This window comes from Polypterus senegalus, chromosome 4 (assembly GCF_016835505.1).
Source record: "Polypterus senegalus isolate Bchr_013 chromosome 4, ASM1683550v1, whole genome shotgun sequence".
Classification (NCBI taxonomy): Eukaryota; Metazoa; Chordata; class Cladistia; order Polypteriformes; family Polypteridae; genus Polypterus; species Polypterus senegalus.
In genome coordinates, this window is record NC_053157.1 from 168,314,281 (window position 1) to 168,341,901 (window position 27,621).

The 27,621-nt window shown below is 35.6% G+C and overlaps 1 protein-coding gene across 2 annotated transcripts in view; it reads left to right on the top strand.

The window, feature by feature from the left end:
- The window catches only part of clgn (calmegin), a 104,704-nt gene that overhangs the window by 6,578 nt on the left and 70,505 nt on the right, over positions 1–27,621 (top strand). For both annotated transcript variants that reach the window (XM_039751651.1, XM_039751652.1), the window contains exon 2: positions 23,022–23,186. In XM_039751651.1, the coding sequence (XP_039607585.1) occupies positions 23,031–23,186 (156 nt within the window). In that variant the 5' untranslated portion in view covers positions 23,022–23,030. The remainder of the gene's footprint in view (positions 1–23,021; positions 23,187–27,621) is intronic.

Sequence of the window (27,621 nt, forward strand, 5' to 3'; positions counted from 1 at the left end):
GTTTGCTTTTTTCTCTCTCTGTCTCTCTCTCTCTCTCTGACATTCTCAGCTCCTGATGTGCACTCCTTTGAAGAAGAAGATATGTTTGCATTCTTTTAATTGTAAGAAAGAACTGTCATCTCTGTCTTGTCATGAAGCACAGTTTAAACTTTTGACTAAAGGGTGTTATTTCATGTCTAGAGGGCTCTAATAATGTTAAAAAATGTATTCTGAAGGTCGTAAACAGGTTTTTTTATGCTCTAACTGCGAAAATATTAGATTTATAAATAAAGAATCCTACTTTGCGGAAATTCAGTTATCGCGGTAGAGTCTGGAACAGATTAACCATGATAAACGAGGGTTTACTGTACTGTATTATTAAAGGAGGTAATGCATTCCTGGAAACCAAATACTTGAAAAATAACTTGTAATCAAGCTTATTTGTAATGCAGACTCCTGGGGGAATCTCTAGATTAATTATCAAAGAATTTACTGAAATTTACTCATTTCCATGTGACATCCCAGAAAAGGAGGCGGGGCTCTTAAATATGGAAACATTTTTTTCTCCCCCAGTAATAATGGAATCACAAAGAAAGACTGGTTTGAGGCATAAATAACGCTGAAGATGAAAAATGGGAAAATGGATAAACCAAATACAAAGTGACAAATATATACATGTGAATGCGTGAATGCTGCTGCATTTGAAATGTTCTTGAAATCTGGTCTAGGCATGGTTTCCACTGTATATAAGTGCCATGTGCCCTGTTCACAACAGCTTCACTGTTGATTAATTGATGGCATAATATACAGTATATGTAGGCATGCTCTGATCAGGTTTTTTATAAAGGCTGATAATGATCGCTGGTTTCATGTTACTTGATTGGATCGAAGTTCCTGCATAACCAGATGCATAGAAATCTAATATTCTATATTAAAGTGTTATTGTTGGCATTTTTACAATTAAACTATAAACCACAGGTGTTAACTGTTTATTTTTTATTAACATAATTTATGTAGGCTTATTGTTCAGTGACCATAAAAATACTAAAATAAATACAATTTCCTTAAAATACATACTTTAATAAAATATATGAAATATGAATCCATAATACATATGCCATAAAATAAAACCCTTTCTATGATTACAAGCTGTCATATTATTTATTTTTCTGTAATGTACCTATCTGACTTTTTCAATAGAAATATAGGTATGAAAATAGAGAATGAAAACAAGATGTTAGAAGTATCACTTTTGTTTTATAGAGATACACGTATGATCACAGAATGTAAACGAAACATTAGATGAAACTTTTTTAATAGAAATACAGGTATGAGAATACAGAATGAAAATGAGGTTTTAGATGAAGATGAAGACGCGATTCCAAATGCTTGCGCTACGTCATTTTTCTTCATTCTTGGATTAACTTTTTCTAGGATTGTTAATTTTTCTTTCTGTGTTAACTGATGACATTTTTTGTGTATCTCTAAGAAAATTTTGAGAATCACTATGAAACTCTAACCACCCATGCAGAGGATAAGTGGAGTACTGAATCTGAAGTTGGCTATACTTACAGTATATGATGTTGTACCTACCCTCTTACCGAGACTGCCTGATACCAGGATTTTACAATAGACTGTCTGCTTCTTTGAGACAGCCTGTTGCAGGGGTCCTGAGACTCAGCGTAGAAAGTGTAGGCTGGCATTAAGTACCTTTTGCCTTGCATTTTTATCTTCGGTGGCCATTTTGGTAAAAGTTAAGTCCTGTCTCATCTGCGTTTGTAAACTTGCTGGGGCTTAGTAGGAAGAAATGATGCATTTGAACTCCTCAAGGTATTCAACAGCTGCTTTGTTGTCCGCTGACAATTTCTCCCAGTTATTGTAAGCTGCCTGATTCCGTGTCTTTTCTTCCATCGGTCTAAGAAACCACAACTAGCCGTAAATGATACGTCACCGTCCATGAGCTTGTTCAATTGAAGCGCTTTTCTTGAATTAGAGGGCCAGTGATAGGGATTCCTTTCTGTCTTTCTTGTGTAAACCATAAGAAAAGTGCTTCGTCCAATTTTTAGTAAGATCTACAATGTCGTCTTGCTACGTTTTCAATCGTTTTTCACTTGTGGTAGCTAAAACTGCTCAATTTTACCTCTGTTCTTTTTCCAATCGGAAATTGTTGCTTTCCCGACACCAAATTCCTTCGATAACTGAGTGGCACTTTCACCTTTGTCAAGTCTTTTCAACACTTCCAGTTTTTCTTTTAATGTACACGAGTTATGTTTACGTTTGCTTGCCATGATGATTAACAGCAGGGACAAGCACAGAATGTAAAGAAACCACACTACACACCACTCACAAGGACTCACAAAACACAGGGCAAGTGCGCGCACACGAACAATAACATTGCACAAAACACATCACTCGGCAGTAGCAGGTGGCACACTGACTCAGTCACTCATAGTTTGGGAACGGAAATCAAGAGGAATGCGTAGGTCTAGGTCACTGCCCTTCCGCTACTACTCACGTCGCCCGTCATATCGATTTTACCTCCGATCACAGTCACACTACAGTGCAGTTTAAATAGCAGTGTACTAGAATACGTAATTTCTTACCTTTAATTCTTGACACATCAGACGCTTAATACGCCTCATAAAGTCAATATATGGCATTATATGACAAAACTCCGCCTAATCCGAATTTTCGCTAATCCGAACAGGGTTCGGTCCCAATTAGTTCGGATTAGCGGGACTCTACTGTATATAGCTTTCAAAATTAGCCTGTGTCATAAGTTTCTTTCATACTAGATTACCAAGTTCAATATTTTAAAAAAAGGATCTAGAATAACACTTCATCTTCCACATGTGAGGTCATAATTGTGCAAAGTGAAAATTAATGAGTCAACCACAAACAATGTGGTGTCAACTTTATCCATTTTTGGGATATAAGAGGAAACCACTCATGGTAGTTCATGGTAGTTCTTTGAGTAATTCTTTGAGTAGTGAGAAAAGCTCTATATAAATGTGAATAATTGCAGTAATTCTTTGCTATATCGCGCTTCGACTTTCACGGCTTCACTCCATCGCGGATTTTAAATGTAAGCATATCTAAATATATATCATGGATTTTTTGCTGGTTCGCGGATTTCTGAGGACAATGGGTCTTTTAATTTATGGTACAGTACATGCTTCCTCAGTTGGTTTGCCCAGTTGATTTCATACAAGGGGCGCTATTGGCAGATGGCTGAGAAGCTACCCACGTATTACGTATTAAATAAAACTCCTCAATGATAAATACGATATGCTTCCCGTGCGGTGCTTCGCATACTTAAAAGCTCTAACAGCACGTGTTGATTTTTGATTGTTTGCTTTTCTCTGTCTCTCTCACTCTCTCTGACATTCTCTGCCCCTGATGGAGAAGGTGTGAGCAGAGGGGCTGTTTGCACAAAGGCTGTTTGCCTAGAGAATACGGACGCTCCTCTAAAAAATTCTGAAAGATTACCTTCATATTGCTCCCTTCCTTGCGGCCGGTTTTTCGCGGTGCTTCGCATATTTAAAAGCCCAACAGCACATATTGATTTTTGATTGTTTGCTTTTTTCTCTCTCTGTCTCTCTCTCTCTCTCTCTGACATTCTCAGCTCCTGATGTGCACTCCTTTGAAGAAGAAGATATGTTTGCATTCTTTTAATTGTAAGAAAGAACTGTCATCTCCGTCTTGTCATGAAGCACAGTTTAAACTTTTGACTAAAGGGTGTTATTTCATGTCTAGAGGGCTCTAAATTAAAAAATGTATTCAGAAGGTCGTAAACAGGTTTTTTTATGCTCTAACTGCGAAAATATTAGATTTATAAATAAAGAATCCTACTTTGCGGAAATTCAGTTATCGCGGTAGAGTCTGGAACAGATTAACCATGATAAACGAGGGTTTACTGTACTGTATTATTAAAGGAGGTAATGCATTCCTGGAAACCAAATACTTGAAAAATAACTTGTAATCAAGCTTATTTGTAATGCAGACTCCTGGGGGAATCTCTAGATTAATTATCAAAGAATTTACTGAAATTTACTCATTTCCATGTGACATCCCAGAAAAGGAGGCGGGGCTCTTAAATATGGAAACATTTTTTTCTCCCCCAGTAATAATGGAATCACAAAGAAAGACTGGTTTGAGGCATAAATAACACTGAAGATGAAAAATGGGAAAATGGATAAACCAAATACAAAGTGACAAATATATACATGTGAATGCGTGAATGCTGCTGCATTTGAAATGTTCTTGAAATCTGGTCTAGGCATGGTTTCCACTGTATATAAGTGCCATGTGCCCTGTTCACAACAGCTTCACTGTTGATTAATTGATGGCATAATATACAGTATATGTAGGCATGCTCTGATCAGGTTTTTTATAAAGGCTGATAATGATCGCTGGTTTCATGTTACTTGATTGGATCGAAGTTCCTGCATAACCAGATGCATAGAAATCTAATATTCTATATTAAAGTGTTATTGTTGGCATTTTTACAATTAAACTATAAACCACAGGTGTTAACTGTTTATTTTTTATTAACATAATTTATGTAGGCTTATTGTTCAGTGACCATAAAAATACTAAAATAAATACAATTTCCTTAAAATACATACTTTAATAAAATATGTACAAAATATGAATCCATAATACATATGCCATAAAATAAAACCCTTTCTATGATTACAAGCTGTCATATTATTTATTTTTCTGTAATGTACCTATCTGACTTTTTCAATAGAAATATAGGTATGAAAATAGAGAATGAAAACAAGATGTTAGAAGTATCACTTTTGTTTTATAGAGATACAGGTATGATCACAGAATGTAAACGAGACATTAGATGAAACTTTTTTAATAGAAATACAGGTATGAGAATACAGAATGAAAATGAGGTTTTAGATGAAGATGAAGACGCGATTCCAAATGCTTGCGCTACGTCATTTTTCTTCATTCTTGGATTAACTTTTTCTAGGATTGTTAATTTTTCTTTCTGTGTTAACTGATGACATTTCTTTTTTGTGTATCTCAAAGAAAATTTTGAGAATCACTATGAAACTCTATTAGTATAGTATCTGCACATGAACAAAACCACCCATGCAGAGGATAAGTGGAGTACTGAATCTGAAGTTGGCTATACTTATATGATGTTGTACCTACCCTCTTACCGAGACTGCCTGATACCAGGATTTTACAATAGACTGTCTGCTTCTTTGAGACAGCCTGTTGCAGGGGTCCTGAGACTCAGCGTAGAAAGTGTAGGCTGGCATTAAGTACCTTTTGCCTTGCATTTTTATCTTCGGTGGCCATTTTTGGTGGAAAAAAAAGTTTGTTATTGTGAAATTTACATTTCATTTAAAATGAAACTCGTTAAACATGATGTTGTGTGAATGTTTGTCCGAGACCACAAAATATTTGTTATTCTGAAAATGTAGTTATTTTGGTATTCACTATACAGTAATCCCTCGCTATATCGCGCTTCGACTTTTCGTGGCTTCACTCTATCGCAGATTTTATATATAAGCATATCTAAGTATATAATGCAGATTTTTTGCTGCTTCGCGGGTTCTGTGGGTCTTTTTACTTCCGGTACATGCTTCCTCAGTTGATTTCATACAAGGGACACTATTAGCGGATGGCTGCGAAGCTAACCAATCAGAGCATGTAGTTAAGTTCCTGTGTGCTGACTGGTTCAGCGAACAGGTGAAAGTTTTGGATATGTTGAAGGAAGGGAAAAGCTACACTGCTGTATGACACCATTACGGCATCAATGAGTCCAAGATTCTTTTTATTTAAAAAGGAGGAAAAGAATATAAGATCTACGGCCGCAGTGTCCTTTTAACCAGGGCGCAAAACGAGTTGTAAGTGGACGTAATAAGGCAGTAGTCCGGATGGAATCTGCTTTAGGGATTTAGATTGAAGACTGCTGGAAGAAGAACAACGGCGGTGCTACACAGTCGCCTGAAGAGGCTCTTTTAGAAGAGCTATAACGCTCTCCTTCGTTGTGCAGTAAAATTAAACTCATCGTTTTTGGATAAGTCGTCATATAATTGTTGGTGAGTAACCATAATTTAATTTTCTACATACAGTACTTAGTACATGTACGTATATTTAGTGTCACTGTACACATATTTAATGTATACAATTTTTCTTGCATTTTAAATATTTATTGCTGGTGGCCTGTTTATTGTAATGTCTGTATATACATATGCGATATCGGAGACGCTCCATATCTTTAAAATAATATTTAGGTTTTACTGTATATAAACAGTGTGTTTACATACATAATTTCAATGAATCTTACCTAATATCTAAGAGAATACAAAGGGTTTATGCTGTATAACTGTGCAGGGAATATGTATAAACAGTGTGGGAGCGTTTATAAGGGTCTAAAATATATCGTTTGTACTTCGCGGATTTTCACCTATCGCGGGGGGTTCTGGAACACAACCCCCGCGATCAAGGAGGGATTACTGTAATGAGATTTGACTAGTGGATATATATTGTGAGCCACTAGGGGGTGTACTGCCACCCTAACCTTTAGACAGACAGACAGGACACAGCTTCACTCACCACCCATGTTTATTTACTGTTTGTGCACACACATTACCAACACTGCGATACACAATCCATTCCCTTCCTTACCCCCAGTCCTTCTGCCTTCACTCCTCCTCAGGCTTTGTCCACTCCTTCCACCCAACACTGGCCCACTTATGGAGTGAGGCGGCTCCATTTAATAGGGCACCTGGATGGACTCCAGGTGACTAACAAGCTTGTTCTGGCCACACTTCCAGGTGTGGCATGACCAAATAAGGCCCTGGAAAGGTCTATGCGCCCCCTCCCATGCTCATAACCCGTGGCCCCACTGGAAACCAAGGGGGCTGCCCTCTATCAGGCTGGTGGAGTAACTGTCCAACAAATATTCTGTCCCCAGTCATATATATATATATATATATATATATATATATATATATATATATATATATATATATATATATATATATATATATATATATATATATATATATATATATATATATATATATGTATATATATATATATATATATATGTATATATATATATATATATATATATATATATATATATATATATATATATATATATATATGTGTATATATATATATGTATATATATATATATATATATATATATATGTATATATATATATATATATATATATATATATATATATATATATACATATATATATGTGTATATATATATATATATATATATATATGTGTATATATGTATATATATATATATATGTATGTATATATACACAATGTACAATGTCTGTGGACATAGAGATAATGTGACTTGCCAGAAAGCTTCCGTTTTGTCTCATCTTTCCAAAGGATATTCTCCCAGAAGCACTATGGCTTGGTAATTTGCATTTAAGCAAATTCTAGCTTTTTATGTTTTTCTTTTAACAGTGTTATACTCCTGGGTCATTTTCCATTGAGCCCACTGTCACTCAAAAAATGACTGATGGTGTAATCAAACACTGATGGACCTTGACCTTGGAACACAGCTTGGAAATTGTCCTTGGCTTTTTGTCTTCTATTCTCACCATCATTCTGCCCATTTAGGGGCTGATTTTCCTCTTCCGGCCACTTCCAGAGAGGTCTAACTTCTCATCAGTACTGCATACTTAACTGTTGTCATGGCAACATCAAGCCGCTTGCAGATTACCTTATAGTTATAGCCTTTGTGTTTAACATGCTTGTCTATCATTTTCTTCCTGATCTCATCAGACAACTCTTCTCCTTTCTCTAGTTCTAGGGGACTGGGCGGTCTCATGGTCTGGAATCCCTACAGATTTTATTTTTTCTCCAGCCGTCTGGAGTTTTTTTGTTTTTTCTGTCCCCCCTGGCCATTGAACCTTACTCTTATTCGATGTTAATTAATGTTGATTTATTTTGTTTTATAATTGTGTCTTTCATTTTTCTATTCTTTAATATGTAAAGCACTTTGAGCTACTGTTTGTATGAAAATGTGCTATATAAATAAATGTTGTTGTTGTTGTTCAGTGTGAGACCTACAATGATATCTAACAGCAGAGTGACTACTTTTCTCCATTTCAATAGGCTGAATAACTGATTGCATAATTGAATAATAAAAAAATAAAACAGCTTGTCTGAAAAATCACTCTAATCCAGTTATTTATGATCTTTTGTAGTGGTACCAACAAATGTTTTGGGGCCATTTTACAGTTGTCTTTGTAGAATAAACAATACTTTTCACACTTGTTTGCTTTTACTCATAGGTCTTCAGGTATGAATGGGATAATTGCTTTTTTAATGATCTGTAAGGGTACCAACAAATCTTTTCAGTGAGCTCTAAGGGTACCAGCAAATCTGTGTAGTTTCTGAGCTGTTTAATCAAATTCAAGGTTGCTTGTGCAGAGCTTATTCCCTTAACATACTATACCATCAGCACCACCATTTTATTTTCACTTTACCTGGTGAGGTTCACAGTGGCAACATTGTGAGTTGGGCTTATCAAGCCACCTTCTACCCTGCAGTTTCCCCCAGCTCCTCGTAAGAATTTCCAGGTGCTTTCAGACTGTTTTGTGAAATAGAATTACTCCAGCTTTTTCTGGGATAAGCCCCATGGACTTCATAAAAGAGACGAATAAATTCATCATCAACAAGTAAATATATAAATATATATTTGTATTACATTTTTATATGAGCTACTTTTGTGACTTCTTCCAGTGACTTGTTGCTCTTAATTAATTAAGTATAGACTGTAGTGTTTATTTAATTAATAGCTGTGTTTGGTAATGCGTGCATATGCCTTTAAAAGTACTGTAATAGTTTTGCACTTTTTGTGATTCTGGCAACTACAAGTGAACTTAACTTGTATTATGTTCCCCTTTAAAGTGAAATTGTGTAATTGCCTATCATGCCAGCATGTGCTCTAAGGCCTTAAGTCAGGAAAAGCACAAGTTCACCATGACCTTGAATTAAACAACAACAACATTTATTTATATAGCACATTTTCATACAAACAGTAGCTCCAAGTGCTTTACATAATGAAGAATAGAAAAATAAGACACAGTAAGAAAATAAAATAAGTCAACATTAATTAACATAGAATAAGTAAGGTCCAATGGCCAGGGTGGACAGAAAAAAAAAAAACTCCAGACGGCTGGAGAAAAAAATAAAATCTGTAGGGATTCCAGACCATTAGACTGCCCAGTCCCCTCTGGGCATTCTACCTAACATAAATGAAACAGTCCTCTTTGGATTTAGGGTTCTCACGGAAGGACTTGAAGATGATGGTCACGTAGACTTCTGCCTTTTAATCCATCCATCATTGTTGGAGTATCATGGTGCTTTAAGTAGGTGGAAGTGGCGCAGGCCACCACCACAAAGAAACCGTAAAAAGAAACAGAAGAGAGAGTAGGGGTCAGTACGGATTTTAGAGCCACCATGAATAGTTATTATGATGAATTGAACATACAGAGTATCAGGATTAAGTTAAATTGAAGTTATAAAAGGCCATGTTAAAGTAATATGTTTTCAGCAGTGTTTTAAAGTGCTCTACTGTATTAGCCTGGCGAATTCCTATTGGCAGGCTATTCCAGATTTTAGGTGCATAGCAGCAGAAGGCCGCCTCACCACTTCTTTTAAGTTTTGTTCTTGGAATTCTAAGGAGATATTCATTTGAGGATCTAAGGTTACGATTTGGAATATAAGGTGTCAGACATTCCGATATATAAGATGGGGCAAGATTATTTAATGCTTTATAAACCATAAGCAGAATTTTAAAGTCAATCCTGAGTGACACAGGTAACCAGTGTAGTGACATCAAAACTGGAGAGATGTGCTCAGATTTTCTTTTCCTAGTTAGGATTCTAGCAGCTTCATTCTGCACTAGTTGCAAACGATTTATGTCTTTTTTGGTTAGTCCTGAGATGAGTGCGTTACAGTAATCTAGTCGACTGAAAACAAACGCGTGAACTAATTTCTCAGCATCTTTCAGTGATATAAGAGGTCTAACTTTAGCTATGTTTCTTAAGTGAAAAAATGCTGTCCTAGTGATCTGATTAATATGCAATTTTAAAATTCAGATTACAGTCAACAATTACCCCTAAGCTTTTTACCTCCGTCTTGACTTTTAATCCTAATGTATCTAGTTTATTTCTAATAGCCTCATTGTATCCATTATTGCCAATCACTAAGATTTCAGTTTTCTCTTTATTTAACTTGAGAAAGTTACTATTCATTCATTCTGAGATACAAGTCAGACATTGTGTTAGTGAATCAAGGGAATCGGGGTCATCAGATGCTATTGATAAGTATAGCTGTGTGTCATCAGCATAGCTGTGGTAGCTCACGTTGTGCCCTGAGATAATCTGACCTAATGGAAGCATGTAGATTGAGAAGAGCAGTGGACCCAGGATAGAGCCTTGTGGAACACCAAATTTTCTCTCTGTCAGGTAGGGTTCAAACCAATTTAAGACACTGCCAGAGAGGCCCACCCATTGACTAAGGCGATTTCTAAGAATATTATGATCAATGGTGTCAAATGCAGCACTCAGATCTAAGAGAATGAGAACAGATAAATGGCCTCTGTCTGCATTTACCCGCAAATCATTTACTACTTTAACAAGTGCAGTTTCTGTGCTGTGATTTGTTCTAAAACCCGACTGAAATTTATCAAGAATAGCATGTTTATTGAGGTGGTCATTTAACTGCCTAATGACTGCCTTCTCCAGAACTTTACTTAAGAAAGGCAGGTTAGAGATGGGTCTAAAGTTTTCAAGAGCCGAGGGGTCAAGATTATGTTTCTTAAGTAGGGGTTTAACTACAGCAGTCTTAAGACAGTCTGGGAAGACCCCTGTATCTAGTGACGAATTTACTATGTCAAGAACATTATCCATTAGCACACCAGATACTTCTTTGAAAAAAATTTTTGTTTAAATAACCTTTTATAAATTATACTTTATAATTTTTATATAATATTTGCTTTCTAAAAACTGTATGTTGATTTTGTTTGTTTAAACCAAAAGAAAAGTGCCATTTAACCTCACTTCGAATATAATTCTTATATAGTGTGAAAATATACTGAATATATACTGTATTGTTTAGTTCATACATTTAAAATAGAGATAGTAAACCTAGATAATTTCCTGGTAGTGTTACGTGCATCATCCTGAAATCTCTTATTTAAAGTAAAGTTTAAAAGCTCCTCCAAATGGTAATTGCTAGATATATTTCATGAATTGAAAATACTTAAGTACTTAAGATTTTCCAGCTTTTTCGGTACCATTTTTGTAGTTCTAGAAAGTGGATTGCTTAAATAAATAGATACTACAGTAATGCAGCATCTTTTAGTTTATCCTTGGTTATATAGTTCTTTTCTCTTTTTTAATAGGTATATAGGGTATTGTGAGTAGCTTTCTCCCTCTGGCACAATTTGTGCTTTGCAACAACATTTATTCTCCGAAGACTAAAACATTAACAGACGCAATAGATGTATTTATATTGCATGGTACTGTGGTATACATTCTTTCTGTTGATAGGTGCACAAGGTACTTTGTAGATCTGTAGATTTGAGTGTCGTTTGTCAGTCAGTTATGAAGGGAGATGTGAAGAAAATAAATTGCAGGCTTCTGAAAGTAAGGTAAAAGTTATTTATTTAGACAATCTGCAATCTTTTAAATATTTATTTTACCTGCGAATGTTTCAAGTACCCATTTTGTGCTTTGATCTGTTCTATAACCCTAAATATTGTAGTCTGTCAGAAGGACAAAATAGTATGGACTGACCAGAAATACATTTTGAGTGTGCAACTTTATAACCATGAAAATAATGTTTTCTCAATACATGTTTGTGTATGGTTTGAGATAGACTTGACGCAGTCACAGTTGCAAAATATCAGACTATTTTATGTCAAAATAAAATATTTACTTGCCTCAGAAACATGTTTAATTTTTGCTAGAGTTGTAATATCGATGGGTCTTGTTTAGACAAAAATGAGTATCATGATCCTAAATTTGAAAATAAAATCTACTATTTCACATTTCCTTTGAACAATTAAAAATGTCTATACACACAAACAAATGTTCCCATGCTCTTCCCGCTCATAGCCTGTATATAAATCAGAAATCATCTTAATTTTGTGTATTTGTGAACAAGCTTGTTGTATTCAGCTAAACAACACCCTGAAATATCCTTATATGGTGGGATATGTGATGCCATATAATTTTAAAAAATGTCATATAAAATGTTACAAGTGGTAGCTTATTGAATGCTGTTGCTTACTGTTCACGTGCGTGTGTGTATTTAATGCAGTTATTGTACTTGAATGGTCACATGTACCAGTCGTGTTTGAAAATCTCATTTTTTGCTCAAGTCAAATCATCTAGTGAAGCTCTCAAGACTAATATGTAGCTGCTGGCAGATGTCCATAAGAGTGGCTTTTGGTTGTTGCTGACTGAAAAGCTAACCACTACCAAATAAGTGAAAAAGTGTAACCAATCTCTGAAAATGGTTTCCCTACTTAATGGGCCATTGGTGTCTTCTCGTAGACCAAGTGCAGCCGTCAAACAATTTTTGTCCATATGTATAATTAGTGGTTGACAGTGCTAGGCAGGTGGCATGAGTGTTGCACTGTAACAATTAATTTTTCATAAAATTTTTCTTAACATAGTCCTCAGCCAAGTCAACATTTTAGTATTGTATATTGTTTTATTTGAATAGAATTAAGCAGTATTTTGTTGCTTGCTGTCATTAGACTTTCTGCCATGCATTTCTACTGACTTGTATCAATATGGTAATGAATTCTCATTTCTGGATGTCTATTTTTTCGTAAAGTTTTTGCAACTGATTTTATCGGAACCTAATGTATTTTCTATATGCTTATTTTTTTCTGGTTTCATATACATTTACTGTCATGAGCAATCTGAGCAAAGCAGTAACCATACTGGTGCAAATGCATTACCATACTGGTGCACATGAAAAAAATGTTTTTTAATTTGTGTACATATAAAAATATTTTTCACATCAGGTCTGATGAATACCAGCCTATATATTGATTTTCATTTATGATCATGTCTTTGAAATTTAATATCAGATCTGATCGAATGTTTATTTTATAAATGAACCCATGGCAATTTTATTGTGGATATCTGTTTAATCTCTTTTGGCTGTATGGATTGAGGCTGTTTGCATGTCTAGGTTAATAGTCTCTCATTCATTTTTTGCAGGTTTAAGGTAAATAAAGTAATTTTTCTATGCTACTGTAGTAAAAAAATCTTTGTATATCTTCATTAATCATAATTGCATAATTTAAGATTTCAAAAACTCAGTTTTTAGCAGTGAGCACTTGCTTGTTTGTTTTTTTATATACCGGTATGTATTTTTTTAAATAACTCCATGATCTGCCTAGTTGTTCATTGAAGATTGAATAGATGCTAATCATTACTGTACTTCTTCAACAGTAAACCCTTCTTAAGAGCAGGTCTAATTGCACTTCTCTTACACGCAGCCCATTCTAGTAGACTGCCAAGATCTTTATATATCATTTCCCTAGTGAGTGATAATTCGTATAATTAGTACTGGGGAGGATTAGCTGCTTTAGGCACCACCTGAGTATATCATTATTTCATTGTTTAAAAACATTTGCTCTTTATAACTTGAGTGCATGAAGTATTAGCTGCACTGTAGATAGTTAAGTGCCTCAAAAGTAAAGCTACATGAATCGGATTTTTAAACTAAGTGTAGCTGAATTACAAATGCCTAAATGTCTTGTTCATGTCAGTAGATTAATTGTTTAAGGACAAATATTGTTTAATCCACTTCAAACAATAGACAAAAGTATTTGTCAGCAGATATTTTAGACATGCTGGTTACAGCATTTTGTAAAGCATTCGACTGACTTGATCAAGATGCCCTGTGGGACATGCCGCGACTTTGTGGGATCCACCTGAAGTTGCTGGATATCATGGATGGCCTATACACTGGTACTGTGAGTTCTGTGCAGAGTGGTGGCAGAACCTCTTTGTTCTTCCCAGTTGATAACGGGGGTCGTCGGGGGTGTGTTCTTGCTCTTACTCTGTTGTTTGCATTGACTGGTTGTTGGGGTCCAGAGGCTGTGGGGCATCTGTTGGTGAAGAAAGATTCACTGATCTTGACTTTGCAGGCGATGCTGTGATCTTCGCTGAGTCAATGGAGGCTCTGATCAGGCCTCTTGAGACTAAGTTAGGAGTATGAGAGTCCAGGCTTGCAAGTGTCCTCGATAAAAACCAAGATCCAGGCCTTTAATGACCTCTTTGGCAGAGAATGTTGACCTTGTCGAGAGATTTACTTACCTTGGCAGCGACATTCATTTGTCTGGTGACTCCTCCTATGAAGTCAGTAGATGGAGTAGAAGAGCTTGGGGGTCATAATATTGCTGGAAAAGGGTGTATAGTGCTGTATAGTGCTCCCAGTATCTCTGCAAAAGGACTAATGTCCAAGTCTTTAGAGTCCTGGTGCTTAATGTTTTGCTATATGGTTGTGAGATATGGACTCCATGCAGTGACCTAAGATCAAGACTGGACTCCTTCGGTACTGTGTCTCTTCAGAGAATCCTTCGGGACTTCTGGTTTGCCTTTATGTTGGATGAGCGGTTGCTCACAGTGTCCAGAATGAGACACGTTACCTGCATTGCTAGGGAGCATCAGTTATGGCACTATGGCCATTTGGCACAATTCCCAGAGGGTGATCCGGCTCACAGGATCCTCATTGTTAAGGGGATGCCCACGTAACACCTGGCTGTGTCAGATAGTCATTTCCTGTGGGTTAGACTCTGCCTGGGGTGGTGACCAACTGGAATCCCAAGTTGTTTCATCGTGTGATGGGTGTGGCAACTCTGTACCATGCATGCTCCCCAACCTGACCTTCCCTGCCCAGCTTACATAGTATTCAGGCATACTGTATATTTCAATATTTATTTGAAACTGCCTTTGCTATAAGAGCAGCATTATATTTTTTCAGGTAGGTGTCTTCCAGCATTTCCTACTGTTCAGATGTGATTTTTGCTCATTCCCTTTGCAGATTTGATTTACCTCATTCAAGTGTTTAGGTTTGCCACTGCTTTCAAATCATAACACAGATTTCTGGTATGACTGTGATGAGGAATTTGACTGGGACCTTTAAGATCATTATCCTTTTCATTCTTTAGTCATTCCAGTTCTGCTTTGGTTTTAATGTTTAATGTCACTGAATGCAATCCAGCTTTTTATTATTAACATTTTGTTTCTTTTATTTACTAAGTTTGTGCAAAGAAAAAGGTGGTTAAAGCAAAATAAATCTGTAAAATGTCAGAATCAAGCCTTTAATCTGAATCAGCCTTGTAAACAAAGAAGCATATTGTAATGCCACATAGTTCCTAGGAATGTGTGTTGGTATTACAGCCATACATTTAATCATCTAACATATAAAGCTAATTGTGTGTGTGTGTGTGTTTGTGCAGTATGCAAATCCACAGTGTTATCTCTGCCAGTTTTATATACAGATTTTCCATTTATACAGGGAAAGACTACAAGTTATGTTTCATTACAAAATTTAGTGGATGCAGTTGGTACCCCCAACTTAGGCAGCGTTAGGTACTCCTGATAGTACTAACATCATATGTACACTATTGTATGTACTATTGGGCCTTAATTTTAAGGAGTAAAAACAAAGAGTAGACTGACTATGATGGGATTTAGATTTAAGCTTATTAGGGATCAAGGACAGCATATTAGAGAGAAGGACTATTGAACTACAGACGGGATGAAGGATGGACTCCCAGTGATACAACTATAATGTGGGCAAAGACTCCCCTAATTACAGACCTGATTCATTCTAAACTAGAATGTTTAATTAAAGAAAGAAGGGCAACCTCCAGAGTTTGAGAGAAGGAAGAAGTGGTGGTATAGCACTAACAGAATAAAAGCTGGGAACAGTATTCATTTTAATAATTGTCAAATAAGAACAGAAGGATAAAGGGAGAGTTTTGGCTATCTTTAATCCCCACTGTTTAAAACACAAAAATAGCAAAGTATTGGTAGCATATAGTAAAATCATATAATTGGTATGGTGTATCATTACAGGGGACATTAATTTGTTAATTTTGGATCCAAGACAGAAATTATATAAACTAAGGGGGCAGGGGTCACCTTAATAAATGTAGAATGACCAACAGATGCTAGACTAAGTAAGTAAGAGGTAGTATAAAGAGATTTGACCATATTGATAATCCCTGCCCCAAATTCCATTTCTTCTAGTCAAATATTTCTCTGCATTGAGTGAGAGCTGGGTATTGGGATGGGTCAATGTTGATATGGCATCAGTAATGTGCACATTATCTGAAATAAGTCTAGATTTAACGAACCTGCCCGTTTTGGATGTATTAATTTATTAGAGAATGACTGAAGAGCAGACAGTTTTGCAAACATCTTAACAACAACAACATTTATTTATATAGCACATTTTCATACAAATGATGTAGCTCAAAGTGCTTTACATGATGAAGAAAGAGACAAAAGACAAAATAAATAAGAAAATAGAATTAGGGAACACTAATTAACATAGAGTAAAAGTATGGTGTGATGGCCAGTGAGGACAGAAAAAAAAAAAAAAAACTCCAGACGGCTGGAGGAAAAAAATTAAATCTGCAGGGGTTCCAAGGCCATGAGACTGCCCAGCCCCTTCTAGGCGTTCTACCAAACATAAATAATCTCAATCAGTCCTTATTGTATTCAGGGTTCACATGGAAGAATTTAAGGATGATGGTCTTATGGACTTCTGGCCTTTAATCCACCAATGTAGGAACATCACGGTGCTTTGATCAGTTGGTGGGGGTGCAAATTTCCACCACAGAAAATCGGAAAAAGAACAGGTGTCAAAGCAATTTTTGCCTTGTTTCGGAATAAGTATAAGTTTCATTAAGAACTTAATTTTAGTAGAGGAGAGCACAAAATATAGAAATTGCTAAAACAGACCAAATAGTTGACTCTAGAGAGAAGATGGCAGAGGTCTGAAGGAAGTCCATTGTGACCCAGTGATTTTACATCCCTCACAGAATATAAACCTTAGGTTCTGCGTGTGGGTGCGTGTGTGGTACCACTGCTAGTAAATAACAAACTCTACCTTCATTGTTCATACCTGAACTGAATAGCTAGAAAGGTTGAGTGATATGTATTTATAATCATGCCTTTTTATGCGTACTGCCATAAGGCAGATACAATCACAGAGTAATAGAATATTTCCAAACTGACACACATCTTTAACTAGCAATCTAGATTTTAGCGAAAAAGCAATATTTTTATTCAGGTATAGATAGTCAAAATCACTCAAATTAGCCAAATAGTAGGGAGGGAGAGAGGAAGACAGGAAACAGCGTGGCTGTTTGGGGGGGGAGTCATGCAGTAGCAAGGACAAGCTACATCATAGAATGAGCGGTATAGCCAAAATGTTATATCATGATATAAAGGAAAATGTTCATAATCACAGTTACAGTATTTATCATCGTGTCATTTTTTGTATATATATTGCAGATTTTATCCAGTTTAAGTGCTTGTGTTGGCCCATTTTCATAGGTTAATCAGTAGGTAAGTTACTGTATTTTTTTTCTTTTCACAAGGGCCATTTTAATCATTTAATAATTCTAAAATATTTTTATTGTGAAAAATAATAAAATTAGTAAAACTGAACAAGAAATAAACATAATATAGCACATGCTATTATAAAGACAAAGAATGTGTAATTTATAGTGAGTATACCACAAAAGAAAACAAGACTGACATTAAAAAGTAGTCATTCAAAAGCTCTTCTTCCCAGTTTCTTTGGTTCCTCATTGAACAAAAACAAACTTGCCTAAGTAGACTTTAATATTGCCCTTCAAAACATCTTTGTGAACGTGAAGAAAAATTACGAGATATAAAGACAAATCATAGAAAATGTGCATTCTTTGTTCAATGTTTGTTGCCTCAGTAGAGGTTATCAAAACAAGTAATATAATCCTGCCTACTAAAGAAAGCTTTTACACTTGTTACACTATTGAAATTAAGTGCTCTCCAGAGCATACTTTTCAGTTTTTAAAATCTACTTTCTATATTTTTTAAGAGGATATTCTAATGCTAAAATATCATTATTTATATAAAGCTAAACATTTTCCTTTGAGTTGCTTTCTAAACTTTAACTGTAACTTTTCAATATACATGGACCAAAAGGTGAAAATAATGTGTAAGGATGCTTACTTGTAACTTATAAGTTTTATACTTAAAGTTTTCTTCTATTTTTTTTTTTTAAACTCTGTGGCACCCCTTTCCCCTGGTGCTCTAAATATGTGTTTATTTTGTTTAATGGTTAATCCAAGGCTACCTTATTATTGTCAATAGATTGTGAAACATATTTGCATGCATATACAGTATTAAATTCTTAGTAAATGTCATTGGTTTATAGTATTTTATTTTCTGAATTTTTCTCATCTCCACATTATTTATAGTTGCTCAGTTGTTTAGCATTTGTAAAATACACATTATCATTCAGCAAAAATCATGTAGACACTTTGATTGAGTTTGAGTCGATCCCTTCAAAAATTGATAGTTTTTAAGTTTGATGAAATAAAAATTATGTTGTGTCAGCACGTCATAAAACATAACCACACAAAATCCAAATTTTTAATATTATTAAAACAAAAGTACTTGGAGCCTGACTTCCATCTAATTCTGCTGTCCATGATTGTTGTTATAGTGTGCATTTTTTGTAATGCACATGGATTTATATAAATTAAGTTGCTGAAACAAATACACAATCAGTTTTAGGGCCTGTTGTCTATACAATGTTTAGTTACATGTGAACACGTAAAGGGACAAGCTTTAAACCAAGATACTCAGTATGTCATGTTTATTTTGAAATAAAATATATAAGTCAGCATTGAAGCATTAGACTGCTCTAATAGTACAATGCATAATGTGCTAGTGGCAGCACATTGCAGGGACTAATGGTTAATTTGGTTTATAAAACAGCTTACTTCACTGCTAAAATAAAACAATACTATTGTGGTGCTTGTTGAGTTTTTGTAGCCTGTGAAATGCTCATCAGTATAAGAGCTAAAAATGTGCCAAAAACAGTCACCAACTTCACATTTGTTATTATCAGACTAGCTGAGCTTTCAATTCTGAATACAATAAATATATTGTTGTTAAGGGCAGTCTGGAACTGGTTATGAAGGTGTTAAATGTCTTCAAATGTCTAATTTCTTGTGTAAAATCACACAAATTCTGTTTTTAGCCAGAATTGAGGAATAATAAATTAGCCTTCTCTTGAGACACTTTGTTTCACAAAGGATAGTTGGGAGTAATTTTTCACAATCATGGCATTCATTCATTTTCCCAGAAATGTAAATTACTAAGGGATCCATACTTAAGATGAAGGGGGAAACCTAAAAAATCCTAAAAAAAAAAAAACCCACATAATTGTAAAACTTGTAGCAATTCCATTTTACTCACTGTCAAAGTACTCCCTTGAGATGTAATGCACATGTCCCTTCTTCCATTCCTGGAAACATTTCCTGTACTTATCTTTTTTTTACCATGTCCAAATCACTTCTGTGATTTTTCTTCCACTTAGTATATTGTCTTCCCTTCAGTCCTAACTTTAATTTAGGTAATCATAAGAAGTCACAGGGATAAGATCTAGTGAATTTGGGGGGTTGCAAAGCAAGAACCCAACACAGTTGTGCACTGCCATGGTGCAGAGTTGGGTGCAGGTGTGCCATCATAGTTCAAAATGCAGTTTTACATGTGCCCCAGAGTTTTTTTTTTCCTGAATGTTAAAAAACACAATCGTCATTGTCTTGATGTCCGATAAAACCTGATATGCTTATTTCCAGATTGGAGAAAAACAATTGCCTAAGTCATGTGCATGATTATAGAATAAATGTCAGACATGTGTACTCGGTCAAATCAGCACAATGCCACCCATTGGAATGATTAAAAAGTCTGTGGGCATACAATACCTAGTGGCATAGCCAGTAACTACACCCTACTCCCATGCTATTGACCGATTCCCAGAATTTCTGGGTCCCCCTCATGAATTAAAAAAAAAAACTTTGTTTACCTCCCACAGCTTAAAGATGATGGGGCACTACAGAAAATGTGGCACAAAAATAAACTTTCCAAATGCATTTCAGTTAATTCATTTAAGTACATATTCATATATTTTTTTGTAAAAATACAGTTTATTTTTGTGAGAATCCATCATTTTAAAAATAAGTACTTAACATCCTACTTTAGTACATTCTTCTTAATATAAGTGACATGCTTACACCCCAGAGGCATGGTTACTTTTATTTTGCTTCAGGAATGGTGCAGTTGCAGTCTTATTTTGATAGCAATTCAAACCCTCTGTCTATAATTTTTCAGTGAAATCTGAATTTTTCTTAGAATTCCACGCAGACAAATAACCAATTAGATGGGAAAAAAAACAAAGAACACATAAAGTATATTATTCTATGTGTTATTTTTTTTGCTTGTTACCAGACATGGAATATTAATTAGTCACTGGTTTTAGAGAACTTAAGTAGGCGCAGGTTTACTCAGTCCGCAAAAGTTCTTGCAAATATTCTCAGAGTACCGAGTAAACCTATTGTGTTTGTGATTTTTTTCTTTGACATCAAGAGCTTTTTTTTGTCATCTGTATTTCTATTATAGAGATCTTTAGGATAATTCTGTATCATCTTTGAAAATGACCAATGTACATTTCTAGATATGCAGCTCATCCTATTTTTTCATAGACACACAAGTACAATGCACACTAAGGGTGCTCCAATCATATTTTTTAGAGCCAATACAGATAACAAATTTCATGTTACTAGAATTGGCTGAGTCTGATACCTAATTCCAATTTGTTTCCCTTGTCATTTTTTTTTAAACAGCTTTTTGCATAACCAGCCTTATGTGCATAATAAGCATTATGTTCTGTGTTAAAGTAGCATTTTACAATTAAACTGCAGACCACAGATGTTGCTTGTTCATTTTTTTTTTTTACAAAATTCATTTCTGTGGGCTTATTGTTCAGCCTTCATTCCATGTTCAGTTGGACAAAAGATATGGTGCTATTCCTCTCCAAACACAGGACTGCCCCTCAGGTTCCCTTGTCTCAGTGTGTTACTCTATTTTCTATTTCTTTGCCAACATTCCTGTCTTCACTCTCTCCTAAAGTTTGACTGTCAGCTGCTGTTTACATGAAGTTCTGGTAGCAAAATGTGGCATGCGCTTCCTCAGGTACCCTAAAATACTTCATGAGAAGGAAATTTGTTTGCAGCAGAAAAGTACAAAAACAGAAGACATTGTTACAGAGATCCAATAGATAAACAAAGACACAACATTTGACAACCAATGTTCTTGCTTAAATATACACTCAGGATCAATGCAAAGAGAATAATTACTTTGAACAGTACACAAAGTAATAAAGCAGAGTTTTAGCAGAATCCTTACAAGTAACAGAATTTAAAATGCTTAAAGCTCTAGGAATGAAAGATTTCTTAAATCGATTGCTTTTTACCTTTAGAAACCTAAATCTGCAGTCTGATGGCAACTGCTGGAATTTAGAGCAAAGAGAGTGGCTACTGGGTGACAGAATTGAGTTGGCTTTCTTTCTAACCTGTTTGTAGTACATTTCAGTGATAGGGCTCTGCCATGAACCAATAATTTAACTACAGATTTCTATAAGGTTTTTTAGATGATATATATTCTTGTTGCTGAGGTTGCCAAACCAACAGGTAAAAGCAAATGTAACAATGGATTCAATAAAGAACTTATAAAAAAATGTCATTATGGTTTTGTCCACTTTAAAACAGTTGAGTTTCCTAAGAAATAAAAGTTCTGACTGCCCTTTTTTTACAGATTTACGCTGTATTAAGATCAAAGATTAGTTTGTTATCAGTGATTGTTCCCAGATATTTGTATTACTCTACCATCTCCAGTGTCTCCCCTTTAATTAAAGTTGAGGCAGTGGATGTTGGAGGGCATCTGAAATCTACAACCATGTCTTTTGTCTTAGAAATATTAAGTGTTAAATTAGAGTGATCACACCATTGTACAGACTTATTGACAAAAGTTCCAAGGCTGTTTTCCTTATCTTGTAGAACAGTCGCAATGACAAGAGTCATCTGAAAATTTCAGGATATGTCTATTCTTATGCAAACTCCTGCAGTCATTTGTATACAGGATATACAAATAACTACAGGGTTATAATAACTACAATAACTAAAGGATATACAGGCTGTCAGAGAAACAGCCATTGAATTCACTCTTTATGTTCTGTTTGTTAAGTACAAAATCCACCCCAGCAAGTTAGGGTCCAAACAGAAAATGAGTTTCTCAACTAAAATGTGGGGCTGCATCATGTTAAAAGCTGACAAAAAAAAATCTATAAACAGCAATCTTGCATGGTTTTTTGATCCTTCCAAGTACTAATTCATTGAATTCAAAAGTATTGCTGTGGAGTCCTCTACACCACTATTTGCTCTGTATGCAAATTGGTGAGGGTCCAGAAGAGCCTCAGTTTTGTTAAGTAGTTGTTTCTTAATTAAATTCTCAAATGACTTCATGATATGAAAAATGTATGTTATATTACAACTAAATGAATGCAAAGTTTAATGCAAAGGTTAGTAATTTTTTTCTGATCATCAAGTCATTTGGGTGGGAAATCGGACAATTGATCGGAGCATCATTAATATAGTGAATATCTGTAAAAAGTGCAAGGGCAGTTTTAAGAATTTTAAGTTTTTGAGGTCTCCTAAAGTCTACCTACAGTACTTGGTTTAATTTTATTCCTCAGATAAAATGTCACATATACTTAAGACACTTTACTTTGAGATTTTTTCTACAAAAAATTTGCTCACATATTGTAAGAAATCTGAATGTGCTGGGTGGGCAGATAGATAGATAGCAAGAATAAAATATTTTTTGATTTGGACTTATGAAATTAACATGTTACATTTCCCTCTCAATATTAAGGTCCCAAATATGAATGTGGTGTTCTGGGCATGTGTAATTTCACCTCTTCTGGCAGTAGGAGTTTTGTCACATGAAGATGGTCATCTGGAAGCAGAAGTTGATGACTCTGAAGAGAGCCCTTCTGACAGCCAGGATATTGCAGATGACAGCAAATCTGTGTTTCAGGTGGGAATCTTGTGTTAAATTAAAAAAAAATTGCAAATAAAGTTTAAGATTAGATTGCTGTGTTGTCTTGGCATTATGCAAGTAGTTACAGAATGATAAATGAGGGGACACAAAAAAAACAGTTGGGAGCGGCAAATGTGTACAAAGGCAGAGAGTGGAGAGAGAGTGCAAAGGAATAGAAATAGAAAGCTGTTGCAGTTGCAATGACACCTCAAGAAGCATTACAATCCTGCTGCACTTTCAAGGCAAAAAGCTTTTATCATTAACACTTATACCCATTTATGGAACTGATTTAAATTAACAAAAACAAAAAAAGCCCTGAAATTTTCGCTTTCTTTGAGAGTGCGAAAATGATGCTAAATAGAATTCAGTTTTAATGCCAAAATGAATCGCCTATTAATGCAGCACCTTGCATAGCCTGATAAGTGAATGGAGGCTTTGCATTCATCTTCCAGTTGTAACAAATATGAGTATAGTAGTGTGTATAACAATTCATTTTCAAATGAACTTGTCCATTTCAGAAAAACTTGCAATGCAAGCACATAGTTTGGATTTATGCAGTTAGTGGAACTGCTTAAACGGAATACTTAATTGCTAAAATTGATTCCGCAAACACTGCATTTATGTTATTTGTTGTTTTTTTTAAATTAAATGAATGTTCATTACTATAACAACTCAAATGTGTCAAATACAGTGAAAGCACAGATGACACATACTTTGTATGTGCGAAAGAGAATGGGATGCATCCTCCAGTTATTAGTAATTATCGTTACCCAAATCATTTTAAAGCGGTTTAATACATATCAGTGTATTCAGCTGAGGACTGATTGAGGTCATTTATGTTAGGTAGATTGCGTAGAGGGGGCTGGACAGTCTCGTGGCCTAGGAAGCCCTGCAGATTTTTTTTTCTCCAGCCGTTTGGAGTTTTTTTTTTCCTGTCCTCCCTGGCCGTCAGACCTTACTTTTATTCTATGTTAATTAGTGTTCCCTAATTTGAATTCTTATTTATTTTGTCTTTTTTCTCTTTCTTCATCATGTAAAACACTTTGAGCTACATTGTTTGTATGAAAATGTGCTATATAAATAAATGTTGTTGTTGTAGCATGAAGAATGTGTTTGTAGAACCATTGAAAACTGTAAAACCACCAGAGAATATCAAAAGGGTGAGGTACGGTGTGCCTTTGGAATTCAGTACAATTAGGGAATCCATTCCCAGACGGGTATATAAATTCCCAGGAATCCCGCATGTCAATCCCGGGTGCCCGGGGATGACACAGTGCACGGGCATCTCGCATGTGAACGGCTTTAGAATGACCAACACTTATTTTTTAATAAAACGACTGCAATATGTTGACACCAATAAAAGACTAACCTTATCTACAAGCACTTCATGCTGTCATATAAGTACATGTATGTAGTTAGTTGGAGTAATAAGAGTATAGAAAGCACAACGTGTCCAGCATGCGGTTGTCCAGGCGAGAGCGCACCTTCGTGCAGAGTACGCCAGCCGCTGAGAAAGCACTCTCTGCCTCCACTGAAATAGGCGGCACAGTCATCATTTACTGATACACTTGTTCTAAACAATGCCCGCGCTTGCAGTTGCTCTGAAACACCGCCATTTCAGCTTTTACTGATGCATCCAGTTTCTTGTCATCATTCTGTTATGGCAAGTTTCTTGCCACAGATAATGCGGATGCAACAGACTGACGCATTGCAATTTCAAGTTGCTGTTCAAAGCTGTTGTCTGTCAGACATCAATGAAGTCTACCCCATCCTGGCATTTGTGAGCTGCAGAGTGTGGAGTCCTCCCAGTCCACTGAGCCAGGAGGCTGACTGCTGCTGGTCTGTTGTTGACTGAATTAATCAGCAACACACTACACCGTGGGCCAAAAAACCGTGCCACTTAATTATTTTCAACTATAACTCTGTTATTTCTTGATCGATTTTTACATGCTGTATATGCAAGCTTGGCCGTTCCCGGTTTCCTGGGAATTACAGCAGTCCCTGGAATAAAAGGGAGCCCGGGAATGTGTTCCTTAAGTACATGCATTTGCCTATGGAAGAAAATGTGTAGCAAGAAGAGCGTTGATTCTAGAGGGCAAAAACTGCCAGCACTGTAATGGGTCATTCACTTTTCTTGTGTAATACAAACATCACCAACTAACATTAAGTTTTGTATTTGTGGCATGGTGCAGTGGAGAGGTATAAAATTGCTTTCAACGGTGTAGGTTCAACGCAGAAGTATAAATCAGCCTTAATCCTATCACTCGCTCTTCTAAAATACTGTAACCACTGGAGTGCTACTATACAAATACAGTGGTACCTCGGTATACGTCTGCTTTGGAATAAGTCCAACTTGGTATACGTCCTGTTTAGAGTCGAAATATTTTGCTTGGTATACGACCTTTGTTTGGAATACGACTCGTGTGCTAGAACAACACGTGTGGTATACCGGGCGCGTGCCTTCATAAAAAAAGGGCCAAGTTTTAACCTGTACAGTAATCCCTCGCTATATCGCGCTTCGACTTTTGCAGCTTCACTCTATCGTGGATTTTATATGAAAGCATAACTAAATATATAACGCAGATTTTTCGCTGCTTCGCGGGTTCTGTGGACAATGTGTCTTTTTACTTCCTGTACATGCTTCCTCAGTTGGTTTGCCCAGTTGCTTTCATACAAGGGACGCTATTGGCGGATGACTGAGAAGCTAACCAATCGGAGCACGCAGTTACGTTCTCCTGACTGAGAAGCTAACCAATTAGAGCACACAGTTAAGTTCCTGCATGCTGAATGCAGTGTTAACCAGGAAGTCTCGTCTCGCTCATTCAGCATCAACGTGTTTCGCTGTGTAAAGAGTTGTGCTCTTTTGTGTTTATCTTTGTGCATAGTCAAGCCCTTCATTATGGCTCCAAAACGATCTGCTACTGCTTCAGGGGCCGTGCCCAAGTATAAACGGAAGATGTTAACAATTGCCGAAAAAAAAGTAAACGTTTTGGATTTGTTGAAGGCTACGATTCTTTTTATTTAAAAAGTAGGAAAGGAATATAAGATCTACGGCCGCAGTGTCCTTTTAACCAGGGTGCAAAACGAGTTGTAAGTGGATGTAATAAGGCAGTAGTCTGGATGGAATCTGCTTTAGGAATTTGGATTGAAGACTGCCAGAAGAAGAACAACGGCAGTGCTACACAATCGCCTGAAGTGGCTCCTTTGGAAGAGCTGTAACGATCTCCTTTGTTGTGCAGTAAAGTTAAACTCATTGTTATCGGACGAGTCATTTTCATTTATTTCATCTAATTGCTTTTGTATTTATGTATTTTAGTATTAAACAGTGTTTAAATAATTTTATACAACCCCATCAATGTATAATATGCCAATAACAATAGGATTTTTTTTTCATGGGAACGAATTAATCATTTTCCCATTATTTCTTATGTCCTGTTTGGTATAAGTCCAAGGATCTGGAACGGATTAAGGACGTATACCAAGGTACCAATATTATATATTAATATTATATTAAATATAATTTAATTGCTTGACTTTTTTTTTTTTAAATGAAACCTGACATATCTTGAACCATTTAGAAAAATGTATTGTTAATGGTAGATGATGTGTGAAAAACATATCTAACGATAATAACAACAACATTAATAATGATGTTATTTAAGTTAAGGTAAATTAAACTGAATCGATCATTTATTTTTTGACTATTGTATTCCTTTTCCAGTGCCATGAATAATGTGAACAAAGGTGAGAGAACAGGAGACTAAAATATAGAAAAAGCCAAAACCTAAAATAAACTTTAGAGAAAGCTTATTGTCAAATAATGGTGCCAAATACTGAAAATGTTACTTAATGATTCTAAGTGTATTGAAGTTTGTGTTGTAAACCCTGCTTCAAAAATCAATTCTTAATAAAAGCCTTTTCCCTTGTAAAAGTGAGCTTTACCATATGCACCAAAAACTGAAGGTAGAATGCTATGTGCTTAATTGAATGATATGAAATTTTATTCTTAAAAAATTGTATCGTGTTTTAGCACCATCTTACATTCTTCTTTACCTTCTAAATGCTCTCTCATTATTCACTACAGCATTTATTTGTATAGCACATTTTCATACAAAGAATAGAGCTCACAGTGCTTTAGAAGATGTCAAACAAACAATTATTGGTAGGGATCATGTTTTTTAAGGCTGATACCAAACACCGATTTTCATGTTACTGAATCAGCAGATTCCATTTTTTTTCTTTATCCCTTTAAGAACTTTTTACACTAAGCTGCTAAAAAAGAAGATGCACACAAGCCTTATGTCCTGTATAAAAGTGTTAACTTAAACTATAGAGGTGTAGGTGTTAACTGTTTATTTTTTTTCTTCAGTGTATCAAGTGAGGTGTAATTGTAAAATATGGATTACCATTTTAATTATGTAGTACTTGTTTC